General features: G+C 47.5%; 1 protein-coding gene across 1 annotated transcript in view; it reads right to left on the reverse strand.

Annotated features, from left to right (window-relative positions):
* LOC306770682 (uncharacterized protein) overlaps positions 1-10,096 on the reverse strand; it is a gene marked incomplete at both ends in the record, with an annotated part of 13,366 nt that extends 3,270 nt beyond the window's left edge. The window contains 1 exon segment of the mRNA XM_079259582.1: positions 9,957-10,096. Coding sequence (XP_079115708.1) covers positions 9,957-10,096 — 140 coding nt within the window.
* Between the last annotated feature and the right edge of the window lie 264 nt (positions 10,097-10,360).

A 10,360-nucleotide genomic window follows, 5' to 3' on the forward strand; every position in this document is an offset into this window, starting at 1 on the left:
CATGCACACGTGCAGATGCACGAGCTTACACTACGCTCAGCAGGAGATACAGGCATTCCACCTCCCATTACTATCTCCATCTTTCTGCTGCTCTAACACAATGTGCATCTAACCAGCTTTTCAGAGATAAAAACAGTAGACCACATGTGTACACACACACACACACACACACACACACACACCAGCACAGCGATAAATGTCCCCCCTCTCCCCATCCTCCACCTCTTAGATGAAGCCAGGCGTAGATGAAAGCCCCAAAGAAAATATAACAGGCTAAAGCATTTGTTGTGTTTGATAGCATCAGCATGGAGAGAACAATACAGGAGGAGCGTTCGCGGCTAACGCACTCGTTCAGACGGAGCACAAACACACCACCTGATTCATCACAGGCGCAGCAGCCATGCCTGCAAACTCTTTAATCTAAGGGGAAAACTGTAATCTGGCTGCAGTTTGGATGGCTGGGGTCATGTGGAGCAGATCCAGGGTCTGCACATCTCGTTCGGGGAGAAGTTGATGCATTCGCTGCCGTTTCCTTCTGAATGCTCACTTATAAAACTTGCTTTTCTTTCAATTCTCTGTGAAAATGTCAGAAGTAAAAGAGAAGAATCACATGCTTTATGGTGCAGGCAGTCGTCTTCTTCTGCCATATATTACTCTGATAAACACTGAATATAAAATACATGGAAGAGAAAAAGTTTGAATCCTTTTCTTTTAATGAAACAAACACTTCTCCACCCTGATGGGAAGGTTGTGCACAGCTGGAAAGGCGACGTTTTGCTATCGCATCTCACACAGAACCCGATAAAAGCTGTAAAACCGTCATTAAAAGGGAAATGGACCAGCTGGTTTAGGTGAAAACTGGTTTCTCCTGTAAAGGTGGTGAGGAGAATCTTACTGGGACTAAACCAGAACATCCACAGCAGTGCTCCGTTTGACATGAAACATGTTTTATCATGAGGTGTGTTGATGCCTGCATGGGAACGCTGCGTGTTTAAGGGAAGACATGTATGTAATCCTTTATCTACATGTGTCAGCTTAACGGATGCAGGACGGTGAACGACGGATTATTAATACAGTCATGAGGCGATGTTAGACGGACACATCATCAGTCTGTCCCAACGTTTGCCGTTGTCTAATCAGAGACGTCTCAGGAGTTCTCTAAAGACAAACATGAACAGAGGTCGTCCATGAACGAGTCTGTTCTAAGAGCCGATTCTTTGAACCAGAAGAACTGATTCATGAAGTGTTTCTCAGTCCTGGTCCTCGGTTTTCTGGAGTTTTTCCCACTTATGACTCATCTGATTTACTAATGACAGTTTAAACGGCACAAATGTTGTTTAGCAGGTCTACCCGAGGCCGGTCTGAGAACTGGTCCTGATGTGCACACATCTGTCTGGCTCTGTCCCGTCTCGTTGGTTTTAGACCTGCAGTGTGGACGTAGCCTCGGTCAGGGATGAAATATGATCAGCCTGCTGCATTACGACTGTTTTATGTCAAACTATTTTCCTTTTGTGTGAGAAAATAGACCTTACAGCGGAGAGGTTTTGCTGCTTTTAGCATCTCAGGGTTCATTCACTCCGTTGACTCGTTCCACGGAAGTTAGCACCTTTGTGTGACTTGCTTTTATGTATCCAACTTCCTGAACAACGTTGTGCAGTTATGCAGGCGATATTCCTGGAAGCTATCGCTGAGGGGGAGGAAGGAAGAGTCTGGTTTTTACTTTGATGAACCCGATCCGGTTTGAACAGAACCTGTCCAGCAGGAGAGGCGACCAGATTTCCACCATGGTGATCTACATCGCTTCCTCTCTTCAGTTCACTGAAAGCTCCGCTTTGCTTTCACACTGGAGAAGAACCACACCAGGGTTACTTACCACCCTCCCTCCCAGTTTGGCCAGTTCCATGCAGTTTTCTGGCTGATGGAGCTGCTTCCCTTCAATCCAACACTGAGATGCAGACACTTTTATGACATAATGAGTAATATCACATATTATACACACACCTGATGGACATGTTGGAGCAAGCCCACCTTAATGCACGGGCTTACCTAGGCAGAAGCTCAGGGGCCCATGGAGTTTATGAGTCAAAATGACCTAAAATGTCCAACTTTCATGTAACTTGGAAGCTCTTCTGTCAGTCGACATCTTATGCAAATTTGAGATTACTGATTGATCCAAATGAACCTGTTGCCACCACACAGTTATTGTTCCTCATGGTCAAGTTGTTGATATGTCAACACAACTAAATAAAGAAAAACTCAATGTAAACCTAGATATTTTCTATGAGGAGACTTGGAACATTTGGAGGAGGGGACAGGGCCTACAGAACTTCTCAGCTCAGGGGCCTCAGCCCAGGGGCCCAACAGGAGGTAGACGCGGCCTTGGCTCAGAATAATGCACAGTGACACAACAAGGGTACATTCACATCAGACTTTCATTCATTTTCCTAACCACTTCATCCAATGAAGGTTTGCGGGGAAGCCGGAGCCTATCCAAGCAGTCTTTTGGTCTTTTGGACACACCAGTCCACCGCAGGGCCACACAGAGACAAACAACCACTCACACTCACTCCGAGGGGCAATTTAGAGTAACCAGTTAACATAACATGCGTGTCTTTGGATGGTGGGAGGAAGCCGGAGTACCTGGAGAGAACCCACGCATACATGGGGAGAACATGCAGACTCCACACAGAAAGACCCCTGTCCACACCAAGGATCAAACCAGTGACCTTCTTGCTGTGAGGCCACAGTGCTAACCACTATGTCACCATGCAGCCCCACATCAGACTGTTTGACTGGAATCTGAGTCAGTTTGTCCGGAAAGTCTACTTCGTTTGGGGAAATGTGAATGTGCCAAACCAATTCTGATTCTCAGTCTGTTTCAAGTGGACCAATAAATACTAGTGCAGCGCCACCTCTGGTGGGAATGGGGAGATATTATTCTAATGGTTTGGCTGGTTTGACCAAAGTGCAGCGTGAACACGGTCTCTGTCAGCATGGATACACCCCCCTACCACTGGACCAAATCCAGTCGAACCGAGTCCCCAATGGGACCGAGTCCCCAGTCTGACCGAGTCCCCAATGGGACCGAGTCCCCAGTCTGACCGAGTTCCCAGTCTGACTGAGTCCCCAATGGGACCGAGTCCCCAGTCTGACCGAGTCCCCAATGGGACCGAGTCCCCAGTCTGACCGAGTCCCCAGTCGAACCGAGTCCCCAATGGGACCAAGTCCCCAGTTGGACCGAGTCCCCAGTTGGACCAAGTCCCCAATTGGACCGAGTCCCCAGTTGGACCAAGTCCCCAGTTGGACCGAGTCCCCAGTTGGACCGAGTCCCCAATGGGACCGAGTCCCCAGTTGGACCGAGTCCCCAGTTGGACCGAGTCCCCAGTTGGACCAAGTCCCCAATTGGACCGAGTCCCCAGTTGGACCAAGTCCCCAGTTGGACCGAGTCCCCAGTTGGACCGAGTCCCCAATGGGACCAAGTCCCCAGTTGGACCGAGTCCCCAGTTGGACCAAGTCCCCAATTGGACCGAGTCCCCAGTTGGACCGAGTCCCCAGTTGGACCGAGTCCCCAGTTGGACCAAGTCCCCAATTGGACCGAGTCCCCAGTTGGACCGAGTCCCCAGTTGGACCGAGTCCCCAGTTGGACTGAGTCCCCAATTGGACCGAGTCCCCAGTTGGACCGAGTCCCCAGTTGGACCGAGTCCCCAATGGGACCAAGTCCCCAGTTGGACCGAGTCCCCAGTTGGACCGAGTCCCCAGTTGGACCAAGTCCCCAATTGGACCGAGTCCCCAATGGGACCAAGTCCCCAGTTGGACCGAGTCCCCAGTTGGACCGAGTCCCCAGTTGGACCGAGTCCCCAATGGGACCAAGTCCCCAGTTGGACCGAGTCCCCAGTTGGACCGAGTCCCCAGTTGGACCGAGTCCCCAGTTGGACCGAGTCTAGCGGACTATCCTGATGGGAATGCTCCCTAACATGGTCTGGGGAAACCAGGAATCAAACCACAAATCCTGCCTCCCTAAACTGGGTTTTGTCTTTGCAGTCTACCCTCCTCTCCTGGATTTCCATCCTCCATATTATTTACAACCAGCTGAATATGTTTAGCTTTCATGACAGGATGGAACCATATTTAATGTTTTCCTTGTTTACTCTGTGTTTACTATAACCTGTGATGCTGTAGATCACCCTGAAGCAGATGTAGGGAGCGATGCACCCTTTATGTCACATTTTCTCCACATGCACTGTGAAATAGTGTAAAGAACTGACAAGTAACCATATAAGCCCTTTAGTACTCTGATTCATACTCCCCCTGCTCGGAGACGGACGTATCATACATCTTTTAGGAGGACAATGCTGTTCATTTATGCCTCTGGACGGTCTGGTACGAGTACAGAAAACCAAACAGTGTGAATGCAACGCGGAGCAGGGACCATGTGAGAGCAGAGGAGGAAAATATCATCCCTACCACAATGGAGGGGACTAAATAACAAACCTCACCAGAGCCCATGCTCCATTCATGACGGCCAATACTCTGATGACGACAGCTGAGTTATCTCCATGACAACGGAGCAAAGCAACCTCGCTAATAGAGATGGTGAGCCGCTGTCCTTGACTTGAAGGAACTGTTGACATTCTTTGATATTCGCTTACTCACCTTCCCAACTAGATTTAAATAATCTTTATTTAATGCCTCTCCACTGTTCGCTGGTTGCCTGGCAACCACAAGTTGACAACAAGCCTCCAGGACGTGACTGTCTGGTTAAGGAAAATAAAATATGGTCCGCCATGTAAGCCTGATAAAAGTAGAAACAGAGTTTAGATTTATTGTCTATGAGCCAATCACATGGCAGCAACTCGACTAACGTTGATATGATGAAGACGATTGGCTGAAGTTCCAACTGGGCATCAGAAGGAGGAAGAACGGGCATTTTAGTGACTGAACGTGGAACGGTTGCTGGTCTGAGTATTTCAGAAACGACACACACAGGTTGGAGATGCGAACAGCAAAAGGAAGTCCAGTAAACACTGGTTCCCACCAAGATCTGCAGAACATCATCTGAACACGTCCAGCCTGGAAGCAGATGGTCTCCAGCAGCAGAAGACCACAGCGGGTTCCCTCCTGTCAGTAAGAACAGGAAACTGAGGCTCCAATTCACACAGACTCACCAGAACTGGACAATAGAAGATGGAGAAACGTTGCTGGTCTGATGAGTCTCCAGTTCAGCTCCACATCCACATGGTAGGATCAGAATCTGCTGGAAACATCATGACAACATGGATCCATCCTGCCGTCAGGATCACCGCTGCTGCTGGTGGAATGGGGAGGGTCCTGGTCCAAACTGGGGAGTGTAGCTCACCAAACATGTCAGGAAGGGAAGTCATGGTGTCATTTTTACCTGGGTTTGTCTCATTCTTTGTGATAAAATGCAGCATTTCATATTTGTCCACATCTGAACGTCCAGCAGTGACATGAGAGACTTTCAGCGTTCTCCTCAGGCAGGATGTTCATGAGTCGCCCCCCCCCCCCCCACCTGCAGCCTGAGTCACAGTGATAAACAGGTTCCCAGTGTATCAACATCTGGCTGCTGAGGCCGTCGGGCAGCTCTTCAGGACCAGATCAGATGGAAAGAGACGGGCAGTGTGAACATTTAACCCCAAATGGAGTCTAAGAAGATGAAAAACCTGCAGAAATTTCCAGCAAATCTTCCAACAGCAGCGCTTTGTTCACCATTCATGAATTTCTTTCCTTTATTCGTGCAATCATGCAGATCCAGACTGAGATTCTAAAAGTATTGTTGGTGTGTGTGGCCTGCGATGATTGTGGGTGTAACGGCAATCAGCTAAGAATCCTGTGAGTGTCATTCTTCTGAAAAATCAGCCGACCTGTCTCTTAAAACGCTCGTCTTCCTTTTCCACGACAACCGCCAGCCATTAGCTCTTCATGCAGCTTGATGCCGCCTTTCTTTTTGTTTTGCCTCCACTGCACATCAGCTGGGAGAGCAGTCGTTGCGGTTTTGCATATTGATCATCAGCAGCAGTCAAGAACACTTGATTGAGGATGATGAATCATGATATTATACCCACATAATTCATGAATAAACATCAGTAGTAAACACTAAGAGGGTGGCCTTCCCGCTCGCTGCTTTCGCTCCAGATTATTTTAATTCTCCCATTAAAATGTATAATCTCCTTCCCTCTTCACCATTTTGGAGAACAATTGCAGCCTGCGAGCTGGGTATTGTATCAACAGCATGATGATAATTAACAAAGGCCTAATTACTACCTGCTGGATATGATGAGGAATAATTAGTTTGATCGTGGCGAGCCACTGATGACAAGTTTGCGTGAAGCTGACTTGTGCCCAGTGACGGAGCAAAGTGCAGGTATTGTCTCGCAAGCCTCTCTTGTAAAGCAAGCGCTGCGCTTTGGTTCCATCTGAGGTGTCGCAACGTTTGTAACGGCTGTGTTTCTGGTGGACTTGTCAGCAGACAGAGAGGAATTATGCAGCAAGCAAAGACAGAAACAGTGAAGTAGGAAATAAGCCAGAAATCCAGGATTTCTCCTCCTTGCACCGTTTCCCGTCAACCCGCAGACCTGAAAGGATCCATTTAAATCCGTTTGATCCTGATAACGTTCACGCACCACTTCTATCGTGTTATCAAAGCTGATTTAATAACAATAATAAGGCTGATTAAAGACATATTTATCTGATAGATTCGGTTTGTTGGTGTAAATAAAGTTTTCTCACACACCAGTAGACCCTGGTGTTCCTCAGAGTTCTGTGTTTGGACTCGACCTGAGACGATATGCTTTTGTTCCGATTCGATTCCGATTCCATGACGCACTGGGAAATGTCCCATGATGCACTGGGAAATGTCCCATGATGCACTGGGAAATGTCCCATGATGCACTGAGAAATGTTCCATGATGCACTGGGAAATGTCCCATGATGCACTGAGAAATGTCCCATGATGCACTGGGAAATGTTCCATGATGCACTGAGAAATGTTCCATGATGCACTGGGAAATGTCCCATGATGCACTGGGAAATGTCCCATGATGCACTGGGAAATGTCCCATGATGCACTGAGAAATGTCCCATGATGCACTGAGAAATGTCCCATGATGCACTGGGAAATGTCCCATGATGCACTGAGAAATGTTCCATGATGCACTGGGAAATGTCCCATGATGCACTGGGAAATGTCCCATGATGCACTGGGAAATGTCCCATGATGCACTGAGAAATGTCCCATGATGCACTGAGAAATGTCCCATGATGCACTGGGAAATGTCCCATGATGCACTGGGAAATGTCCCATGATGCACTGAGAAATGTCCCATGATGCACTGGGAAATGTCCCATGATGCACTGGGAAATGTCCCATGATGCACTGAGAAATGTTCCATGATGCACTGGGAAATGTCCCATGATGCACTGGGAAATGTCCCATGATGCACTGGGAAATGTCCCATGATGCACTGAGAAATGTTCCATGATGCACTGGGAAATGTCCCATGATGCACTGGGAAATGTCCCATGATGCACTGGGAAATGTCCCATGATGCACTGAGAAATGTTCCATGATGCACTGGGAAATGTCCCATGATGCACTGGGAAATGTCCCATGATGCACTGAGAAATGTCCCATGATGCACTGAGAAATGTTCCATGATGCACTGAGAAATGTTCCATGATGCACTGGGAAATGTCCCATGATGCACTGGGAAATGTCCCATGATGCACTGGGAAATGTCCCATGATGCACTGGGAAATGTCCCATGATGCACTGAGAAATGTTCCATGATGCACTGGGAAATGTCCCATGATGCACTGAGAAATGTTCCATGATGCACTGGGAAATGTCCCATGATGCACTGGGAAATGTCCCATGATGCACTGAGAAATGTTCCATGATGCACTGGGAAATGTTCCATGATGCACTGGGAAATGTCCCATGATGCACTGGGCTCCTCCCTGCTCTCTCTGTTTCATTCATCTATGTTTCTCTCCTTTCTCTGCAGGATCCTGGACCAAATTGCATAAAAATAAAAAGATTTGAACTAATCCACTGGTTTCCTCAGCTGAGCTGGGTAATCATAAACTTGTACGATGCTGAACTGGACCGTCTGTAAAAGTGTGTTTGTTGTGAATCGTTGCTGTTTAAATGAAACTGAACTGAACGTTTTCTTCAGTAAAACACGTGCAGGTGTGACACAGCTCCAAGCTGTTTTAGTCCGTTCCAACCAAAGCAAGCTCATTTGCAGCTGACAAGGCCTGTGCACGCTCCTGCACAGTTAGCAGCTGCTGCCTGTGGACACGACATGTAAGCTTCCATAATTTAAACAGAAACATCAGCCTGATGCTAAGGAGGCTGCTACATCCAGCATCCCTGCATAAAGAACGCTTCAACCAGACGGGGAAGAGAATCTGAATGAGGTGCACGTTGGTTTCATGCAACAGTTTCTTATTGGAAGATTTTACATATTTAGTCTGCTAATTATTTTACCTGCATGTCGGCTTCCTCCTGTCATTCTTTTAACAACTTTATTAAGGTTTACACAACAGTTAAACATAACAGAACAGAACATGACATGGGGACATGAGAAGTTTTATACAAGAGAAGGAAATAAAAGAAGGAAAAAAGGAAAGAAGAGCACGAAAAGACGTAGTACAATTTATTTTAAAGATTTACAACTAAAAAACAAGTTATTACAGAGTGATATTTGTTGATTAAGGCTGTTGTTTCCATCGGCTGTAATGTTCAGCCGTCTCAGGTCATCCTGCTGCAGACATGATGGCGAACCAGCAGAGAGGCGAGTTCACTGCAAAGAGCTGTCATGGATTAAACTCTGACCTGGGAAACAAACTATAAAAGCTCTAAACTCTCAGGTGAAGATTGAGATTGTGTGAGTAACTGGAGGAAAACCTCCATCTGGACCAGAACCAGGAGGAAAACCTCCATCTGGACCAGAACCAGGAGGAAAACCTCCATCTGGACCAGAACCAGGAGGGAAAACCTCCATCTGGACCAGAACCAGGAGGAAAACCTCCATCTGGACCAGAACCAGGAGGGAAAACCTCCATCTGGACCAGAACCAGGAGGAAAACCTCCATCTGGACCAGAACCAGGAGGGAAAACCTCCATCTGGACCAGAACCAGGAGGGAAAACCTCCATCAGGACCAGAACCAGGAGGAAAACGTCCATCTGGACCAGAACCAGGAGGGAAAACCTCCATCTGGACCAGAACCAGGAAGAAAAACCTCCATCAGGACCAGAACCAGGAAGGAAAACCTCCATCAGGATCAGAACCAGAACCAGGAAGAAAATCCTCCATCAGAACCAGAACCAGGAGGGAAAACCTCCATCAGGACCAGAACCAGGAGGGAAAACCTCCATCTGGACCAGAACCAGGAGGGAAAACCTCCATCTGGACCAGAACCAGGAGGGAAAACCTCCATCAGGACAACAGTATAACCCCCAGAACTAATATCCTCTAAAACCTAAATATGGTGACAAAAAAACTGGGAATGGTCATGTGGTCATGTGGTCATGTGACCCTTCTCGTCAGCTAAACATAGTAAAGGTGTGTATGGTTGGAATGAGGGCCAGAATCTGGTTATAAATGCTGCATTCCTCTTCCTCCAGCATGAGGAAGAAGAGGAATGCTCCCAGCTCTCATCACAACCCTCTCTGCAGCCTCCTGGATCAGACGGAGACTTTTCACAACAATAATCATCTTCATCACTCTGAGACAGGATCTTCCTCCTTCTGGGAACGTTACATAGACGTTCCTGGAAACCTGTTCAATATGCGGGTCAAAGGAAGGTCCTGGTCCAGGACTGGAGGACTGGACCATCCAGATCACCAGAACATCACACCTAAGCAGAAAGATGGACTTTTAATCTGAAAGGGTCTGTTTGCATTCAGAAGCATCAGTAGTAACTCTGAGACGGTGTGTGTGTGTGTGTGTGTGTGTGTGTGTGTGTGTGTGTGTGTGTGTGTGTGTGTGTGTGTGTAGATTTCTTTATTTCTTCCACATCTTCATCACAAGGTGAAACTCCTCCTGTGTTGCTGCTCGGAACGGCGATCATTTCTCCTGAATCTGAACTCGTGTCTCACACACACAACCACAGGAAAAGCAGGAAAGCCGGCTGAACTGTGAGGAGAGAGTTGTGCTTGCAGATGAAATATGTTAATAAGCTGCCAAGGCACGAGTGCAACTTCTTCTTAATGGCACCACGCTGTAATTTAGCCCTCCAGAGGAGAAAGAGATGAGCATCTTCATCATGGCGAGTCCCCTGTCTCGGGAAGGATTCAAGCAGACAGGCAGCATTAAACCATCAACAGAAGGAAGC

The sequence above is a fragment of the Telmatherina bonti genome (genome assembly GCF_933228915.1).
Source record: "Telmatherina bonti genome assembly, chromosome: 20".
NCBI lineage: Eukaryota > Metazoa > Chordata > Actinopteri > Atheriniformes > Telmatherinidae > Telmatherina > Telmatherina bonti.